At 41.9% G+C, this 21,214-nt stretch overlaps 1 protein-coding gene across 8 annotated transcripts in view; it reads left to right on the top strand.

The window, feature by feature from the left end:
- The window catches only part of WDFY3 (WD repeat and FYVE domain containing 3), a 126,038-nt gene that overhangs the window by 31,778 nt on the left and 73,046 nt on the right, over positions 1–21,214 (top strand). For 5 of the 8 annotated variants that reach the window (XM_083398104.1, XM_083398102.1, XM_083398100.1 and 2 more), the window contains exons 6-16: positions 380–572; positions 4,182–4,368; positions 4,760–4,926; positions 5,555–6,022; positions 6,608–6,709; positions 8,595–8,788; positions 9,567–10,024; positions 11,926–12,009; positions 17,760–17,937; positions 18,928–19,142; positions 20,480–20,592. In XM_083398104.1, the coding sequence (XP_083254230.1) occupies positions 380–572; positions 4,182–4,368; positions 4,760–4,926; positions 5,555–6,022; positions 6,608–6,709; positions 8,595–8,788; positions 9,567–10,024; positions 11,926–12,009; positions 17,760–17,937; positions 18,928–19,142; positions 20,480–20,592 (2,359 nt within the window). The remainder of the gene's footprint in view (positions 1–379; positions 573–4,181; positions 4,369–4,759; positions 4,927–5,554; positions 6,023–6,607; positions 6,710–8,594; positions 8,789–9,566; positions 10,025–11,925; positions 12,010–17,759; positions 17,938–18,927; positions 19,143–20,479; positions 20,593–21,214) is intronic. The other 3 variants (XM_083398106.1, XM_083398105.1, XM_083398103.1) reach the window with 1 other exon arrangement.

The raw sequence follows: 21,214 nt of genomic DNA, 5'->3' as shown, positions 1-21,214 counted from the left end.
GTTCTTGCATTGAATTCTTTTACACTGATGCTTATACACTCTAAAATTCCGAGGGCAAATCAAGGTGTTATATTATCCTGCTATTCTATATTACTTTTTCTCTGTTACCTACCTGGTTTTTTTGGCATCTACACATTTTTCTTTGTTGCAACCCCCCCCAAATGTTATTTTTATTTTTTAAAAATAAAGCTGGTTACTGATGAGAGAAACTTCCATAAGTGCACAGTGGCATTTGGAAAATTAATATAGTTGCACTGAACGGATTCCTAGGAGTTGCTTAAACCTGCCTACTTTCTCCACAGCTTAAATGAAAATTACAATAAACAGAATGCTTATGGTAGCAATTATATGAGCTTCCTATAATGGCCTTTTGTTTCAGATCTTGGTGAAACTCTGCAGTTTTGTGTCCCCGGCAGAAGAACTTGCTCAAAAGGATGATCTTCAGCTTCTATTCAGTGCAATAACCTCATGGTGCCCTCCCTATAACCTGCCTTGGAGAAAGAGTGCAGGCGAAGTCCTAATGACCATATCACGTCATGGCCTTAGTGTCAATGTAGTGAAATACATTCACGGTTGGTATATCTTGGTGCTGTATTGTGATTTTGTTTTTCTCTCAATATAGCCATGTAATACCGTATTTTTTGCTCTATAAGACTCACTTTTTCCCTTCTAAAAAGTAAGGGGAAATGTGTGTGCGTCTTATGGAGCGAATGCAGGCTGCGCAGCTATCCCAGAAGCCAGAACAGCAAGAAGGATTGCTGCTTTCACTGCACAGTGATCCCTCTTGCTGTTCTGGCTTCTGAGATTCAGAATATTTTTTCTTGTTTTCCTCCTCCAAAAACTAGGTGCGTCTTGTGGTCTGGTGCGTCTTATAGAGCAAAAAATACGGTAATTTCTATCATCGCTAGATTCTCTCTCTCTGTCTGGGTGACCACGATCTGGTCTTAATCCCTAATTTTAAATTTTCATTTGTGAAATAGGAATATTGGTATGGGGTGGTGGTGCCTATCCTGAAAACAGTGGGGACATGACTGGAAATATTATAGGATGGGCCTAACTCTGAATCAGGGTCATCGAATCGGCTGTCCCCTTTGTGACATGCCTGGCATTTATTGCCATCCCACAAGATGTTTCATAAACCTTCCTATTTCTGTTGCTTGAACAAGGTGTCAGAAATAGATGGTGTGTTTTCAGTAAACCAGCAGAACACAGAACAACTGCATATTCTGGGGAGACTGAATTTGGTTTAAACTGGTAGTAACAATGACGTAAAAGGGATTGTAGGAAGAAGAACCTATTTTTTGTACCTCAGTATTGGCTAGCAAAATGCACAGTTGTTTCTTACATGAATGATTGTGGGCTTGCCACTTCCACTGATGTTGAAAGCTCCCAAGAGTAGTTCCTGTTCCTTATCTACGTGCAATAGAGCATTAGATTCTTGCAGAGACAGCTCTGGGTAGTTGCTTCTGTTTTACTGCTTCCTGTCTCCTCCGTGGAACATTTGTAACAGATTAAAGGGAATTATGCCACTGCCTTACGCCGTTATAGTTTTGTAGTTAGTATACCATACAGAGTTCTGCTCAAATACATCCACTCATGCTTAAAATAAAGTCCAGGAATTATAATTTAGTTCTGCTGTAACATGGATATATGGCACCCAAATTATATTCATGCTTGGAATAAGAGCACACTTGTTGCAAATAAACACATTCAGATTATCCAAGGCTTTCCATCTTCCCAAATGTAGACTCTTCAAGTGATAAGGAGCTACACACACACAGAGCAGATTTCCTTCTGATAAGTAACACAGTCAGAAGCCATTATCTTTTAAAGTCCAAATTGCACTTATGCTAGGACATTCCCGCTATTTCTGCATGTTTGCCTTTGATTTGGCCTTGTCTTATGTTGCTCTGGGAGTAATAGTACCAGAGATGTCATGGGCAGGGTAAATTGCATGGTTACTTTCTAAGCCAGAATGGTTGGCTACTGGTGCTTATGCTTGAAACTCTGTTCAAATGTTGGGTAGAGTGTTCAGGGCATTTTCTTTTTCAATATGTTTTTATAATTATTTCTTAGTTATAATTTCTACAATTATATAGACAGCAGTTCTTAAATGCAGACTGCAATGAGATATGGTGACTTGCCCAAGAGCAGTGAGTTTCATGGCTTGATCAGGAGACCTGGATCTTCCATACTCTAACCTGGGGTAGTGAAGCTTTGGCCTCCCAGTTGTTGCTGAACAACAATTCCCATCCACCCAAGCAAACATAGCCAATGGCCAGGGAGGATGGGAGTGTAGTGTAACAAAGGTTCCCCTTACCTGCTCTAATACTGCCCTGTGATCTTTGGATGAAGGGTGGTATACAGGGTAGAGTGTGTGTGTGTAGTAATAATTATAATATAATATAATATGGGACGTGGGTGGCACTGTGGTCTAAACCACAGAGCCTAGGGCTTGCCGATCAGAAGGTCGGCGGTTTGAATCCCATTGCTCGGTCCCTGCTCCTGCCAACCTAGCAGTTCAGAAGCACGTCAAAGTGCAAGTAGATAAATAGGTACCGGTCCGGCGCAAAGGTAAACGGCGTTTCCATGCGCTGCTCTGGTTCACCAGAAGTGGCATAGTCATGCTGGCCACATGACCCGGAAGCTGTACGCCGGCTCCCTCAGCCAATAAAGCAAGATGAGCACTGCAACCCCAGAGTTGTCCACGACTGGACCTAATGGTCAGGGGTCCCTTTACATAATATAATATAATATAATATAATATAATATAATATAATATAATATAATATAATATAATATAATATAATATAGCATTTTATCTTGCCTTGCCAGTTTTCACATTTTGCAAGATATAGTCAAACACTCAAAAGATGCATAGTGAAGAAAATGTGCTTTCTTAAGAGATATGATTGAGGTTCTTATTTGTGAGTTATTTTGCACATCCTGACAAATGGCAAGAAGTGGATGTGATTTGTAGTTCTGTGTAACATGGTGAAAGGGGAAATTGCACATCTGCTCTAGTATAGTGTGAGCTTTGCAAATGTATGTAGAACATGTGCAGATGTCAAAGTTCCCATTTTGTACATTTCCTAGACATGTATAATATAGGTGTCCCAACCATCTTTTTATTTTCTTGCAATGTGTGAAATAGCTCTTAGTTCATTTTCTTGCAATGTGTGAAAAGCTCTTAGTTCAGTACATAAGATCATTCTTGAAAATGGATTGATACAAACTAGTCGATAATCATGTTGTATGAGAACACTCATGGATGGCGGCTAACAGATTGAGGTTGAATCCTGACAAGACAGAAGTACTGTTCTTAGGGGATAGGAGGCGGGCAGGTGTGGAGGATTCCCTGGTCCTGAATGGGGTAACTGTGCCCCTGAAGGACCGGGTGCGCAGCCTGGGAGCCATGGAGGCACAGGTCAAATCTGTGTCCAGGGCAGCTGTTTACCAGCTCCATCTGGTACGCAGGCTGAGACCCTATCTGCCTGCGGACTGCCTCACCAGAGTGGTGCATGCTCTGGTTATCTCCCGCTTGGACTACTGCAATGCGCTCTACGTGGGGCTACCTTTGAAGGTGACCCGGAAACTACAACTAATCCAGAACGTGGCAGCTAGACTGGTGACTGGGAGCGGCCGCTGAGACCACACAACACTGGTCTTAAAAGACCTACATTGGCTCCCAGTACGTTTCCGAGCACAATTCAAAGTATTGGTGCTGACCTTTAAAGCCCTAAATGGCCTCGACCCAGTATACCTGAAGGAGCATCTCCAGCCCCATCATTCTGCCCGTACACTGAGGTCTAGCACCGAGGGCCTTCTGGCGGTTCCCTCATTGCGAGAAACAAAGCTACAGGGAACCAGGGAGAGGGCCTTCTCGGTAGTGGCACCCGCCCTGTGGAACGCCCTCCCAGCAGATGTCAAAGCGATCAACAATTACCTGACATTCAGAAGACATCGTAAGGCAGCCCTGTTCAGGGAAGTTTTTAATGTGTGATTTTAATGTATTTTTGGTTTCTATGGAAGCCGCCCAGAGTGGCTGGGGAAACCCAGCCAGATGGGCGGGGTACAAATAATAAATTATTATTATTATTATTATTATTATTATTATTATTATTATTCATGGTAATTTTTGTGTAATATGTAAAATGCTGGGGGTTTTATTGTCTTTACAGAAAAAGAATGCCTGTCAACATGTGTTCAAAACATGCAACAATCGGATGACCTTTCTCCCTTAGAAATAGTTGAGATGTTTGCTGGCCTTTCTTGCTTCCTCAAAGATTCCAGTGATGTCTCCCAAACACTCTTAGATGATTTTAGGATATGGCAAGGATACAACTTCCTCTTTGATCTCTTACTCAGGTATGCAAAACAGGTTTGCAAATTTATTGCTTCAAATTTTCAACCTAGCAAGATCTGTGTTCACATATCATTTTTGGAGCTTAAAAATTGAATGCCACCAATTCAGTAGCTTCTTATAAGTTACAATGCAAGGAGGGGTATGTCACAAATTGAAACTACACTTTATTTTAGGGTTTTGGTTTGAGTCTTGCTAGTCTAGTAATTAATCTTTTGATGTGGTGTAGTGTTGGTTATTGTAGGTTGATATTTTAAGTAAGAACCAAGTTTTATGGAGAACTTGAACACATGAAATTGGATGTGATTTTTTTTATAATTCCCCCCCCCCCCCCAATTTTGATTTGAACTGGTGAGTGGCCTTGTTTTGAGATGAGTGTGAATTTCATCCCTGCAGGTTAGAACAAGCAAAAGAAGCAGAATCTAAGGATGCTCTGAAGGACTTGGTGAATTTGATAACCTCATTAACAACATATGGTGTCAATGAATTAAAGCCAACTGGTGTTACTACGGGGGCACCTTTTCTGTTGCCTGGATTTGCCGTCCCACAACCTGCAGGCAAAGGTGAGCTTTCTCTTCTTTTTAAAATGTCCCTTGCATGCAAAATTTAATCTGACATTTAAGAGTCCTGGATTTGCTTGCAGTGGCTTGATCTGGAATTGATGGTGATCTCAGATTCTTAACAGTGTAGAATTAGGAAGGCTCAGAAACTTTCTCAGACCTCCGGTCCATAATATAGTGTGAGCAACTTGACCCTCTACTTTACCACAAGCTCACCTTTGCTTCTTGAGGCAACCCATAAACCGATATTCAGTTACTATTTTATATTGCTTAGCATTGTAAAATACAATACAATGTTGATGGTATTGATTGGATCTGTCTATTCCTAGCCTACGTAGGATACCATACTATGTAAGAGCAATACATTATGTTCTTTCCCACCATTCTTTGCCACTAGAGTCCTCCAACACATCCTAATCATCCTGGGGGCTGCCTCCTGCCCACTCCCCCCTCTGGGAATGCTGTGGCTATTCTTGTAAAAGAGGAGCCTCCACTGCTACCCCATTTTCATCTGCAGGCTCTGTTCACATGCAGTTATTTGCATTAGAGAATAATGTGTGACGAACTGTATGCTTGAATAATAATCTTTATTCTGTAAAGATCTGTAAAGTTTCCCTTCTTCCTGTTGTAGGTCACAGTGTGAGGAATATCCAAGCCTTTTCTGTCCTACAGAATGCTTTCCTGAAGGCAAAAACCAGCTACCTTGCACAAATTATCCTTGATGCCATCTTAAATATCTACATTGCCGACAATGCCAACTATTTCATCTTGGAATCCCAGCACACCTTGTCCCAGTTTGCAGAGAAAATTTCCAAGCTTCCAGAAGTACAGGCCAAATACTTTGAGATGCTTGAGTTTGTTGTGTTCAGCTTGAATTACATACCTTGCAAAGAACTGATCAGCGTCAGCATCCTCTTAAAATCCAGCACCTCTTACCCATGTAGCATCATTGCAATGAAGACACTACTTAAGTTCACACGGCATGACTACATCTTTAAGGACGTCTTCAGGGAGGTGGGACTCCTGGAGGTGATGGTGAACCTTTTACATAAGTATGCAGCTCTTCTGAAAGAGCCTACACAGGTTCTGAATGATCAAGGTAATTATCTTCTCTTCCTCCCCCACCCCTGACCAAGGTTTCTTTCAAATCCTGCTTTTATCTTGTTCTTTTTTTATCACCTCTTTTTATACTATTGGAAATGCTTACCTATCTTGCATTAATTTGCAAAAAGATATGCTATTGCCAATAAAACCTATGTAAGTTCAGATTTCTCTTATTCCTCAAATCATCAGCCCTCCTCCGAAACCACCTTTCAAATTCTCCTCAAAAGAGGCATTTAGTTTTCAGCAGAATCTCACGAGGCATTGGTATTGCTTACAAGAGTAAAACAACATGCGAGAACCTTTTAAACTCTCACTTAGTTTTGAAACTAAAATGCACTGAGTGACATATCGATCCACTATAGACTTGCCTCTGAGTTGTATCCCAATACTTCACACTAGATGCAAAGTATAGGCAGGCTCAGTGTACCATGATTAAGCATTTTTTAAAAGTGATCGTTGTACACCAGCCAGCACATATAATATAGGAGCGATACTCTGAATTAATGAGAAGTTTGGTAATAGCATGGCCATATATACACTGCATTTTCTTTCATTGTAGCTTTTCGAAATTGTTTTCTAGGGGACTCAAGAAACAACAGTTCATTTGAAGACCAAAAGCAGCTTGCTTTGCTGGTTATGGAGACCTTGACAGTACTGCTTCAAGGATCGAACACAAATGCAGGTATTTGGCAAGTGGCTATTACAAGGAATGAACCTATGTCTCTTAATGCTGATAGCTGCCCTTGAAATGCACTTAAATCATAAAGACCAATATAGAGTTATGTAATCTGTTTAGATGTGGAAATGCTGTGTCAAGCAGATTTTTTGACCTTCTTGGAAGGAGGATACATTAATAGAATACTGAATTGGTTTAATTTGCTTGGCCAGATTTGCTTGAATTTCCCTTTGCTAAGGGATAAGATTATTCTAGAATGGTGCCTTTCAGATATTTAAATTTGTAGTTTTAAGATGCATTTATTTGAATAAAACATATTTAGTGATAAATTATTACTTTCACCTGCGTCTTCTGATAACCACAATCTATCAAAAGTTAAATCAATAGCCTCTTCTTATAAATGGTTGCTTCTTAGTGTGGGGTAGGTTTGTATTAGCCCGGTCTTGACAATAGGGGGAATATGTTTACTGGCATGTTACTGCAGTCTAGCAGCTTCTGTTCCCTGACAAAACATGGCCTTATCACGGAACATGATCTTCTTCCACGCCTGAAATACAGTGGTACCTCCATCTACAAACTTAATTCATTCCGGATGTCCATTCTTAAGCCGAAACATCCTTAACCCGAGGCGTGCTTTTCCTAATGGAGCCTCCTGCCGCCGGCACTCTTCCCCTTTTTGGCTTCCATTCATTTTCCGGGGCAAAGTTCGCTGGCCACAACACCTACTTCCGGTTTTGCGGAGTTTGTTGGCCCAAGAGTTCATTAGGAGGACTGTTCGTAGATGGGAGGTACCACTGTAATTGCTTCAACATTTCCCCTTTCATGGATGTGTTTTGAGAGTGTGCATGAGCTCACCTGAGCTCATTTAGTTCTAGTTTTGAAATACTATCTTCTAAGGTGGGGCCAAGTGCTTGCACAAGGGCAAGAAGAGATAGGGCAAAACTGGACACGTCACTGGAATAAAATGGCCATCTTTGCGGGGGGCTAATGGGAGTTGTAGTCAAAAACATAGGATGTCACCAGATTGTCAAAGGCTGGGGTAGAACTTTGGAATGAAGCTGAAATAGAGTCTGGTAGGACAGGGGCATGTAGTTGAAACTGGTCTGTCAGTATCTGTTGGCTTCTGGACTTTTAACTGGTGCTGCTTACTCTAATCACATCTTCCCAGTTTGGGGGTTTTTTTAAGAGACTTCCCGGACTGATTATTCAGTTAGAGTTCAAATTCAAAGCCCTAAATGGATTGGGACCAAGCACATAAGGGAATACCATCACCCGTACCTACCTGCATAGTGAGATCATTGGCAGATTCCCTGCTTTCAGCTACCATCTGCTACAAGAAAACTGCCTTTTAATAAGAGAAGTCTTTTTTTGGTGGCAGCACACCATTTATGTAATGTCCTCCTTGAGGATATTTGCCTGATACCAGGCACCTTGAGCACCTTGATTATTTTAAGCTGTGAATGTTGTTTCTGCTTTTATATGCTGTTAGGTTATTTTTAGGTTTCTGGCAGTTTAATTTTTGCATGGTTTTAACTTTTGTAAGCTGCCAAGGCACATATTGGATTTAAGAGGATATAGAATGTACTGTATAAATGTGTTAAACAAATAATAAATATTTGCACTGTAGAATATCTCAAGCCTGAATGAAGTTGCAGAATTACCAAGAACATGCAGATCCTGTTTTATGTTTGCTTGTATTACAGCTATTTAGTGCTTATCCGCCTGAGTGGCAAGCTAAGTAAGACCCTTTATATCCAGTTTTAAATGTTTTCAGTCATCTCCGAGATCCCAGAAATTGCAAGCATTTGTGCCAGTGTGGTTCATTAGAAAGTGCTGCCTAGATCTACCTGGTGGCATCATACCTATTCCACTGTCTTTGTTTTCATTGTAGGCATTTTCAGGGAGTTTGGTGGAGCGAGGTGTGTACATAACATAGTAAAATATCCACAATGCAGGCAACATGCACTGATGATAATCCAGCAGTTGGTGTTATCACCAAGTGGCGACGATGACATGGGGACTCTCTTGGGATTAATGCACTCTGCTCCACCTACAGAATTACAGTTGAAGACTGACATATTAAGGGTAAGTACATTAATGAAAAATGTATGGATGTTTTAACACTTCTCATTAAATTACTGTTTCAGATGCAATTATCTCTCACTTCACATCATTGATCTCAAACTTTCTTTTTTTGTGGGGGCAGATAAATTGAACTGATCTTATTCATGTACTCAGGCAACACAAATGAAAATGAAAATAAATACTGAAAAGTTATTTGAGGGGAAAATAATAATTCTCAAATAAATAAGAAATCCACTTCTTTCAACTTCTCTGTAAAATATAATTCACATTTATGAACCTTCGAGAATTCACTTAGCCAACATCTTTTTTTGCTTAAGTGATTCCCCAATTAAGATTCTGACAGTCAGCAGAACTGACTTGCAGCCATTTTCCACCGTTGTTGCAGTTCTGGACATCTTTCATATTGCATTTTCTTTCAGTCCACAACTTGGGATGGTTCACAGAACTGCAACTGTTTTACTTTTTCACAATTGTTATTAAAATCAAAAGTTTCCTACAGCCTGGTTTTTGCATTCATTGTAGAGGTTTTGTGTGTGTGAGAGAGAGAGAGAGAGAGAGAGAAATTCGTATTTCTGTTGAATCTTGAAGCTGGTCTACAAGTTCATCACTCGAAAAAGCTCTTTGTATCTGACTTTTACTCACTGTTTGGGGAAATTCAAAAACTTTTCTGTGTGCATATGCTTCAAATTAATCTCTGAAGCCTTTGTCACTGCAGTGTTTAGAACAATTGACCTCCGTGACATCCTGTTTGTTCTGTCTTGTTTAAATATCTGTGTAGGCCCTGCTGTCCGTGCTGAAAGAGAGTCATCGCACGAGAACGGTTTTCAGAAAAGTTGGTGGATTTGTGTATGTCACATCTTTACTTGTTGCCATGGAAAGATCCTTGTGCTCTCCACCTAAGAATGGCTGGGAGAAAGTGAACCAGAACCAAGTGTTTGAGCTGCTCCACACTGTGCTCTGTACCTTGACTGCAGCAATGCGCTATGAGCCAGCCAACTCACACTTCTTCAGAACGGAGATCCAGTACGAAAAGTTGGCCGATGCTGTGAGGTTACTTGGCTGCTTCTCAGACTCCAGGAAAATAAGCCCTTTTAACATCTTCCCCTCAAACACTCAGCCCTTTCAGAGACTGTTGGAAGATGACCTCATATCCATGGATTCGGTGTCACCCACGTTAAGGCATTGCAGCAAACTCTTTATTTACCTCTACAAAGTAGCTACAGACTCTTTCGACAGGTATGATTGGCGAGGTTTGGGGTGGAGTCGGAAACACAGTTATGTCTGGGAATCGCATCACTCATTTCTATCTGACGTTCCCTAAGGGGGTTGTAAGCTATTATTTTCTTCTGAGATTGAGAATTGGCAGCTATTTTTAAGTGCCTGTCTTGTAGACAATGATTTATTGCTGGTGCCATCCCTACTTTGAGGTTGTGCATGTGGAAATTATGATTCATAGAAGGAGTTGGGGTAGGACAGAAGGTCTAACTTTTGGCAATAATGACTGTTAACTACCTGTCCTCTTTGCAAGCAAAGGTAGATAGGGCTGCTGTACTTCCATTAGTTTACAGAAGAGAGGATTTTGGCAAACTGAGTAGAAGTTGCTTCTGCCAAAATTCTGTCTCCTCTGAGGCAACAGGCCATTCTATCAACTTTGGTATCGTAAAGTAATCTGTATAGTTACCTAACCATTTAAAAAAAGATAGCACCATTCCCTGGCCTTAAACCTCAGATAGCTGTTGTGTTAGAACAGTTTCCCCTTTGTTTGTTAGTAAGTTTTGAGACTCCTAAGAAAAGTTGTAGGTTTATTTTAAGGTATTTTGTTTAAGGGCAGTAGTTGGTTCTTCATTCTGTTGTATAAGGCAAATCAAAACAGAGCCCATTTTAATACAGGCTCAAATAAAATAGGGACATTAAAAAAATGTATGATTTTAAATGATACTTTGAATCCAATGAATTTTAAAAGAGTTAATACCTTATTTGTATCTTAAAATATTCAGTGGCATTGGGTCTCTGGGATTGTTGCTTTTCATATATAGTGGCTAGTACTAGGGTCATAAAATCAGTACATTTAAAGTTAACACTCCATAACATAGACCCATTTCCTTTTGCTGAGCTTGTTTACTACTTCTGTCTTGGAAAATAATAGGTTAGGCTGTTCGACAGTGGAATTTGCTGCCAAGGAGTGTGGTGGAGTCTCCTTCTTTGGAGGTCTTTAAGCAGAGGCTTGACAACCATATGTCAGGAGTGCTCTGATGGTGTTTCCTGCTTGGCAGGGGGTTGGACTCGATGGCCCTTGTGGTCTCTTCCAACTCTATGATTCTATGAATATGTAACACTAATAGCTCTGTTGCTTTTGATGGAGAGGGGCACAGGCATGGAACATACTTCACCCATTATTCCTTATTTTATTTAATTTAATTGCAAACACATTTTGTGACTTCAAAACTTCATGCAGTTTTGAAATTCAGCCTTAAAATTAGCTGTACTCTGGGTTTCTCTTTGTTAAATATTGCCAATTGATTTTAATGTTTTTATAAAGTATTACTGGCATGATCTTTAATTGCTCAGTAAAATAGTAATTTCAAATTTCTAGTGGATAGAATTGGGGGGGGGTACTCTGTCTGATACTGGTTAATACTGGAATTTAAGAAATCTGGGTTAGCTTTGTTGTTACATAAGTATTTCTAATCCATTTTGTCTTTCCCATTCCTCATTATCTGTCTTCCCTTCATCCCCTTTGTTCTTAAAACTCATTAATTTTTGCAGACTTGCTTGGGATATTATGTTAGTCCTGATGAAATTTTAATCATATCTGGTTATCAGTATGTATTCAAACTTGGTCTTCTGTTATCAGTCCCTGATCTGCATCAGTTTGTTTCAAGATATTAGGCTGTTTAGAAGCAGATAACTCAAAATATAAACGAACAAATGAAAAGGAAAAATCTATTCCTTTTTTTTAAAAAAAAACCTATCTGTTTTGTATGTCTTAGTTTTTACTTCATGTGCTCTTCGTCCTTTGCTCTGGCTAATTCTGCAGTATGTATTTCTGCTGGTGAAACTGTAAAACTAACAAAGCTTCTAGCCTCTTGTTTTCTTTTCTAACCTCTCTATCCCCTCCACGTTTGTTTTGTCTGTAGTCGTGCTGAACAGATCCCTCCTTGCCTGACAAATGAGACTTCTCTCCCCTCTCCTTGGGGCACACCAGCTTTGTCGAGGAAAAGGTACTGATCCTTTTAAAGAGAAGTTGCGCTTTCTACCGCCTTCACACCTGTGTTCTCTGTGTTTCATTAACTTCCTCAGAGTGAGGTCTGTTACTGTGCTTCTCTGTTCTTCCAAGAATTGTTAATTGGCTGGCAAGTTAGTAAATTCACATGTAATGAAGCCCCATTTTGAAATATTTGGGCAAATACAGTGGTACCTCGGGTTACGTACGCTTCAGGTTACAGGCTCCGCTAACCCAGAAATAGTGCTTCAGGTTAAAAACTTTGCTTCAGGATAAGAACAGAAATCGGGGTCCAGCGGTGCGGCAGCAGGAGGAGACCCCATTAGCTAAAGTGGTGCTTCAAGTTAAGAACAGTTTCAGGTTAAGAACGGACCTCCGAAACGAATTAAGTACTTAACCCAAGGTACCATTGTACTTGGTGCAGAATAAAGGAAATCACGGAAGTCAAGGTTCACAACATTTTGAGTGAATTTGTTGCCCTGAGACAGCATACAGGGCGGTTTTTAAGGCACGGTCTATGTGCTGTAGAATTACGTTAGTGGTGGTAGAATGGACTATACCAGTTTGAACTTCAGCCTGGGGCATCAAAATGTTGAATTCTGTTTTGATAACGAAATTCGCTGTAAGTAGAAAACTAAGCACAGTGGGGAGCAGCTAGGGCCGGAACTTTTTTTATTGATGTGCTGGGGTGTTTTCTTTTTTGGTACTTCTAAGGAGCATTTGATGTGGTGGAGCATTCAAAAACTTTCAGTATATTTTTGAGTTACTGATTTTAAAAATGTATACTGCCTTGAGTTTTCTTTTTAAATAGCAGCAAAAAGCAGTTAGATATAATTTTTTTCTTAATGATTGATCTAAGCTACAGAGTCAACCAGTGCACAGGGAGTTCTATGCTGATTTTAAAGTCCTTTGTAAACCTGGCATTTCCCAGGATATAATTTCCCTCTTGCTCTCTCGATCTTTTACTACACTCTTGACACACTGTTCCTTCCTGCTTCCTTAGTCCTTGAATGAATTCCCCTCATTGTGTTCTTTTTTTAATTACCTTATTATATAATGCATTTGTAGTATAATCCTAACTTGGAAGTTCTGCTGACTGGAAGGGGCTTCTGGGAAATCTCGAACCCTCGCTTCCTGTGTTGACGCCTGTTAGGTTTTGGAAGTGGCATACCGTATTTTTCGCACCGTAGGACGCACTTTTCCCGTCTTAAAAACTAAGGGGAAAAGTCTGTGCGTCCTATGGAGCGAATGCAGGGAGGAGGCAGGCAGGAAAAGCCCCCAAGAGCCCCACACAAGCTTCGCGCGGCTCTTGCGGGCTTTTCCCCAAGAGGGAGAAGGGACTGACACTGCCAGTCAGCCCCTTCTCCCTCCTCTAGAAAAGCCTTGCACAACCTCTCCAGCGGGAGGCTTCGCAAGGCTAAAGTGGAAGCCAGGGCAGGGAGCGCGATCCATCCCGTTCGCTGCCCTGGCTCCCTCTTTCGACTTGCGCGCCTCTCCAGCGGGGGTGGGGGGGTGGGGGAGGCTTCTCAAGTCTAAAGAGGAATCCAGGGCAGGGAGCGCGATCCATCTGCCCTGGCTCCCTCTTTAGACTTGCGCGCCTCTCCAGCGGGGGTGGGGGTGGGGTGGGGGAGGCTTCGCAAGGCTAAAGAGGAAGCCAGGGCAGGGAGCGCGATCCATCCCGTTCGCTGCCCTGGCTCCCTCTTTCGACTTGCGCGCCTCTCCAGCGGGGGTGGGGGGGGGAGGCTTCGCAAGTCTAAAGAGGAAGCCAGGGCAGGGAGCGCGATCCATCCCGTTCGCTGCCCTGGCTCCCTCTTTAGACTTGAGCGCCTCTCCAGCGGGGGGTGGGGGGTGGGGGGGTGGGGGAGGCTTCTCAAGTCTAAAGAAAAAGCCAGGGCAGGGAGCGTGATCCATCCCGTTCGCTGCCCTGGCTCCCTCTTTAGACTTGCGCGCCTCTCCAGCGGGGGTGGGGGAGGCTTCTCAAGTCTAAAGAGGAAGCCAGGGCAGGGAGCACGATCCATCCCGTTCACTGCCCTGGCTCCCTCTTTAGACTTGCGTGCCTCTCCAGCCGCAAGAGATCTACCAGAGGTAGATCTTAACCCTTGCCTCACCTGGGAGCTTCTCTGGGCAGGAATTCCCTCAGCTTAAGTGGGGTGGGGGAAGTGTGGCAGGTAGGGGGGTACCTACCTAGACACTGAAGCTACATGTCTCTCAGATGAAAATTGGGAGTGGGCATTGTGTGAAGTGGCTGTGGATCTCCTGCTGCAGAACTGTAGTATAGAGTTGGGAGGGCCACCCGAGGGTCATCTAGCCCAGCCCCCTCACAATGTAGGAATCACAGCTAAAGAACGCCAGACAGATGGTCCCCCAACCGCTGCTTAAAAGCCTCCAGTGGTGGAGACCCCAAACACCTTCCGAGGTCATAGAATTGCAGGGTTGGAAGGGAACCCTAGGTGTCATCTAGTCCAGCCCCGGTGGACAGCGGGCGCAATCCATCCTGTTGCGCAAGACTAAAGATGCTGCACAAGGCTAAAGAGGAAGCCAGGGCAGCGAGTGGGATGGATCGCGCTCACTGCCTTGTCTTCTTCTTTAGCCACGCTGGAGAGTTTTAGCTCCTGGCTGGAGAGGTTGCGTAGCTATGGATCCTGTGCGCTGTCTTGGCTTCTTTGCTCTTTGGGGCTGGTGGGGGAACCCGGGCTTCCCCCGCAGCCCCGAGAATCTCTGGGAGAAGCAGGCAGGCTGCGCGCAGCCTGTCCGTTGCTCTTTGGGACTGGGGGGGGGATAATATTCTTTTCCTTGATTTCCCCCTCTAAAAACTAGGTGCGTCCTATAGTCCGGTGCGTCCAATAGAGCAAAAAATACGGTAATTCATTCCCCCTTCCGTAGGATTACTCTGACTTTCAATCAATTGAAGCAAACATTTAGCTTCTAGATTCTTGTGATTTTCTTTGTGTTGAGAGTAGTTAAAACATGCTTGAATGTCTTCAGAAAGTTTTATCAATTTCTGCTGCTGTGCTTTTCCCCCCCTTCTACATTGTTTGTGTTCAGTGTGTGTTGCTGTATAGGGGCTCAATCTGCTCTGTAATAATTCCCTTGGATGATATTACAATACAGTGGTGCCCCGCAAGACGAATGCCTCGCAAGACGGAAAACCCGCTAGACGAAAGGGTTTTCCATTTTTCAATGCGCTTCGCAGGACGAATTTCTCTATGGGCTTGCTTCGCAAGACGAAAATGTCTTGTGATTCTTGCGATTTTTTTTTGCTCCCCACCCCCTTTTTCTAAGGCACTAAGCTGCTAATAGCCTTTTAGCAGCTAATCCGCTAATCCCTTAAGCCTTTAATAGCCGCTAAACCGTTAATAGCGCTAATCCGCTAATAGGGTTGCTTCGCAAGACGAAAAAACCGTTAAGACGAAAAGACTCGCGGAACGGATTCTTTTCGTCTTGCGAGGCACCACTGTATATCCCATCAACAATATGTTTTTGTAGACTTGAACGTTTCAGCAATACAGTTCATCATCTGTCTTGCATGCTTTAGTTGAGATTTCTGCATTGCAGGGGGGTTGCACTAGATGGCCCTTCTATGATTCTGTGATGGTTGTGAAACTTTGTGGCATGGGTTTTTCCATTGGCTTGGAAACAAAAAACAGTGAATGAAAGGAAGGCATGTAATGGCATACTTCCATACTTGTGGAAGACTTGTTTTAATGCAGCACCATCCTTTATTGGCAATGATTCAGGCTGTGACATATAAATTATAGTGGGCATATGGAAAGGTCTTTTCTGTGCAGTGTTTTGAGCAACAGCTTGAACAAGCGAAACTTCTCCGAACTTTCCATAGAATCCTTTCCTGTGGATTTGATAGCTCACCCCTTGCAGATAAACCATTTCTCGTCTCCTCACAGTGGTTAGCCGGTTGGGAGAGAGCTGTGTTGTTGGGCCTCATCCCTCTTCCTGTGTGCACACTTTTCTTTCCCTTCCTGATTTGAACATGGATAGGATTCAGCATGCTTAGTGCTGATGGGGGATGTGAGACTGCTTCATGGTTACACTAAGGGGTGGAAGGGAGAGGAAATTCACATGGGAGATGGTGGGAGTGGGCGAGTGCATGATTCCACAGCATTCTTCCGTTCTGATCACGCTTAGTAGATCAGGAATGTTACTTACGTGCTGAACGTATGAACGGTCTGTAGGATTTTCCATTCCTTGCCCACATGGCCCTTGCCCAAGCCAGGCTTGATTTGTTATTTGCCGGTAAGATCATCCTTGCCTAAGAAATTACATAAAGATTTATAGACAGCTGGAGTAAACATTAAAAAAAAATTGCAAGCATGTATCTAATAGATCATGGGGAAATATTTCAAATGTAATAAGAGGTTATTAAAAATCTCTTCCTGGGGAGCTGCATGGGTTTGTGTTTGGAAACAGATTATATATTGGAATATATATATTAATCTGTTTGGAAACAGATTATATATACTGTTCCTTGGGGGTGGGGTGGTTGTTGTTGTTTTTCTTCATCCATGTTACTGTGGTATTTATTAATTCCAATAAATTATAGATGACTACTGCAAAACAAAATATTACCAGCAATATTTAAAAGCACAGTTGGAGAGGTAGAGAGCTGAGGCAACAAAATCATCCGTGAAGAATCTTTAGTTAAGATTTGTATGAAACCGTTGCAGAATCCTCTTGAGGTCTTTAAAAACTCTTCTTTCAGTGCACAAAGCTCTTATCCATTGGTAATTACAGTTGCCAAGTGTTCTGAGTCCCTTTTGGCTGGGCTGGCTTCTGCTGTTTAGTCAGAACTCCCCGCCCCCCCCTCCTTAGGAAAGACATTTTCTTGTTCTTGTGATCCACAAAAGTAACAACTTTTAAAAAATGTATGTGTGCTGCATACTCTGTGCTTGTATTAAGCCTCTTTGGTTATTACCAAAGAGTATCATTATCTGCCGTGCTTTGCAATTCCATTCAAAGTGCTGTGTGCTGATTTGTCATTCTCCCCAAGACTGAGCAAACGTCACAGTCTTGATGACAGAGAAAGGGTGTGCAAGTAACCCTGCCAAGAGCTGTTCATGCTCGAATGAGAAGTGGTGTGTGGAGAGATGATGTAGGAGGGGACAAGTATGCGCTAAATCCTTTTACAAGTGGTCGATTCCAGAGCACTTTTTGAGGAGGCAGGGTTATGGGGCTTTTCTGAGAGAGTATTTTAAAGCAGACTTGAGCTAACTAGTTATGAAGAAAGGCACACATCTCCTGTAATTAGAAAGACATAAGGGGACTCTTTAACAGATGCAAGTTTATGTTTCAATCCAGATTGGCCACTTGACCCAATGTTTTCTTGGAAATTTCACCTCCTTAGGCCTAAACCTGTTTCGGTGCATGAGAAATTACCAGTTAAGTTTACAGTTCATCTGGGCTGCCAAGTATCTCGGAGTCATGTGGCTGAAAAACCTAATTTGTGGTTCTTCTTGTTTGCTATCTGGTTTTTGCCATAATGCCTGCAGGCTTTATCTCTATATCCACAAATGCTGCTGGTGTAATTTTCCATTAAGCTAGTATTCTAGGAAGAGCCAGCAAGCAACATCTATGCATGTGCCACATCTGAAAAGAAGATACCACCTGGAGCACATATTATGGAAAGTGAATACCAGAAAAGCCTTGGCATATTTAATCCAAATGCTGTATTTTGAGAAAAGCTTAATGTTGCATGTGTGTTAAAGCGCTATTATTTTTCCTCCTTATCTTTAGGCACGCATATCATTCTACTTCAACACCTCCAGTATTTCCTCCCAAAAACCCTACTGATTTGAAACTGCACAAAGGAACTGTGTCTCTGCAGAGTTCAGATGCTGTCATCATCCATCCTGGAGCTATGCTTTCCATGTTGGACCTCTTAGTCTCTGTTGGGTCAAATTCACAGCCAGAAGTGAGAACCTTTTCAAATATATTGCTTACCCTATAGGATTAAGTTAAGAAAGCTTATAAAGAAATACATTGGGGGAGTTTAAAATCTGTTTTAACCTAATTAATTGCTTTATCTTAAAGTTAACTCTTGAGCTTTACTAGGAAGCAGTGAATTTGAATCGTAGACACTGTACAGTTATTGGCTTGAATAAAAAAGAACAGCACAACCAACTAGTTCCATCTGATCAAAGAAGCTCTGGATTTTTCATCTACCAGAACAGTAGCTCCCTGTGCTACATAGCAGACAAAGCACTTTTGAAATGGGAAGCTAGGGTGTTTCCAAAGTTTATGGCATGACATGAGGACCTGCTGGGCACTTTGAAATGTTTGAGAGTTCCTAAAGAAGCTAATTGGATTCCAGCCGTTGCCTACAAAATACATGCCAACTTGAGAACTCTGCCTTATGAGATTTAAAGGTGCTCATCATTTGTTAGTCCCTGATAGCTGTATTTCAAAAAGCCAGAATCAGTAGTAGCAGAAACCTGACTTTTCTAACAAAATGGTTTGTTTAAAAAATATAACAAGCATCTACACTAAGCATAGGTTCCACAGGACATGAGTAAAGTATAGGACAGAATGCTTTTGTCAGCTGATAGTATGAAAATATGTGAGTTGGACATTATTTCCATTTATAAAACACTACCATAGGTGTTCGTGTTCTTGGCTAATTTGATCAGTAAAATGTCAAATAAAAATGATCTGACTTTAGCAACCAGAATCCCAAAAGCTATTTTAAGTGCTCTTAAGAGTTTGTGGTTGTCCTGAGGTTGTTGTTTTTTTAACCTTTCTTTGAGCAGCAGACCACTGTACAATATCCTAAATTTTACACACACACACACACACACACACACACACACACTTGCTGGAAATGGGGAGTGACACAGTTTTCTTGAGTGTTTTCTTACAGATTTGTTTTGTCTTTGTCTCATTTATGCCTGTGCAAAATTTACAGCATGCCCTAGATCTTCAGCTAGCAGTGGCCAACATCTTGCAGTCTCTGGTGCACACCGAAAGAAATCAGCAAGTCATGTGTGAAGCTGGACTCCATGCACGACTTCTGCAGAGATGCAGCGCAGCTCTTGCTGATGAGGACCACTCTTTGCACCCCCCACTCCAGAGGATGTTTGAAAGGTTGGCCTCTCAGGCGTTGGAACCAATGGTGCTGAGGTAAGTAGAAGAGGGGGTTTAATTCAAATTCTCATCATTTGATTCGATTATTTGATTTCTAGACTGCTTAATATTTAAAATATATATCTCTAAGCGGTATGCAAAGAACAGAAGCAACAACAGGCAACTTAAACAAGAAATTGCAAAAAACACACAGCTACATATAAAAATGTTACATTAATACAAAGTTGCTAATAGAGACGAATCAATATCCATTCATTTTTCTTTGACACACACCCCACTCAGCCTCCAGGTTCTCTCCTAAACAAGCTCTCAGCTCACCCACAAAAGTCTCACAATTAGAACAGTTCCTGGAAACAACAGACAGCAGGTATTTTGAGTTTCCCAGGGGGTCCAGAGGATGGGGACCCTTCACTGCTCTTTCTTCACCCTCTGTCCTGTCCTCCTCCTGCTGCTGCTGCTGGTTGATCATGGACATTAATTTATTTTATTGAATTGACATGGAGGTTGGTTTTAGGATTATTTAAAGAGAGAGAAGAATGAATCTGGTATTAAACTTCCTGTTTAAGTACATTCTCTGTTGCTGTTTATCATAGCTCCGAGACAGTGAGAGAGTTCTTTTGCACGGTGCAAAACATATTTAAATAGGTCAGCATTCGAAACTGCTTCACACATGACATGGGAACAATCTCCACGTTTTTTAAAAAGTATTATACACTGTCACTTTCACAAACACTTGTTTTGCTTTAAGCACCTTGATAATGAAGTTGGTGATTTGTGAACAGGAGAAGCTTCATGCACTGAAGCGGCTGTCGTGTTTTACTGTTCTATCCTCTAGGGTGAGGGAGAGCGGGGGAAGCTGAAAGCACTACAAAGTTGAACTATGATGCGCTGAAAACTATTTTAATATTTCAATGAGGCCCTGTGAAATGCATATATGGGAATATGTTCATAAATGTTAGGTAAACGGAGCTGTGGTGTGTATGCTGTCTTAGATTGTCTAAATTGATAGCATTTGAAATCAAGCGCTTGAGGGCGATGTGTCTTCATCTGTTTCTGCACCTGTATCTACTTCCTAATACAAAAAACCCCACATAATTATGCCAAGAGGATTTTGGCTCCTCTGAGACATAATGCTTAAGACCACATGGACATTGGTGAAGTAGGTGTGGATTTCTACAGTTCTGTTTTATATTTAAATAAAATTTTGGGTTCTTTTGGTCTGTATTCTGCTTTGTTTACTTTCTAAATAGTTTTTGATTAAGCACATTTAATGTATGTACAGGTTCAAGTGGCAGCTGTTGCACTTAATCAAATAAAAGGGAATGCAAATGACTTTGAAGCCTTTCTTATTTCCCCCCTCCATTTTTCTCTAGGGAATTTTTACGTTTGGGAAATCCTCTGAATTGTGGAGCCTGGGATAAGAAGCTGTTGAAACGATACAGAGTGCATAAACCAAGCTCACTCAGTTATGAGCCGGAGTTGAGAAGTAAGTGTTTTTATGTTTGAAATAGTTTTGAGGCACTCATTAGTAACTGCCAGACTGAAACCTGGCCACGCTTCAACAATGTTTCAGAGAGCTAACAAGTGAGATTTAATTAATGCTTGTAGGTAATGAAAAGGAGTGAGGATTTCCCTTATAGAGCTTAACGATGGTTAGCAGTTGGCAGCAATTCTGACCCTAGATGTGGCCAGCTAGGACACTGGATCTGAAACAAGTGCACAGCCCTGCTTTTAAGACAGCTTTTTCTTTCCAGATTAAAGATCTGGTGCTGCATGCACAGGTGCATGGCAGTTTTGAAACTTGGCTTTTCTCGCAAGGAAAAAGCTTTTCACCCATGGATATAAAGGTGTAAATTTGAGCGAATGTCTCTTCCCTGCCAGTTAGATGAATCAATCACTATTTTGTGGATGTATGCAAAGCTCAGGCTATGTGAGGCAACTTCCTTACTGTTATGGAATGATGGACTCATTGCTAGATGCACTGGTTCTTAAGGAGAAAAAGGGGTGATGCTTTCGGTTCTGTCACACAACAGTGATGAAGAGGAGCAAATCATGCTAACGGGGTGGGGGGGTTGGGTGGTTGGGGCTGAGCTGTAAGGATCTGCTGC

This window comes from Podarcis tiliguerta (genome assembly GCF_965153285.1).
Source record: "Podarcis tiliguerta genome assembly, chromosome: 9".
Lineage (NCBI taxonomy): Eukaryota > Metazoa > Chordata > Lepidosauria > Squamata > Lacertidae > Podarcis > Podarcis tiliguerta.
Note: the sequence above shows the minus strand (reverse complement) of the source record. Positions and strands in the feature narration are given on the sequence as shown.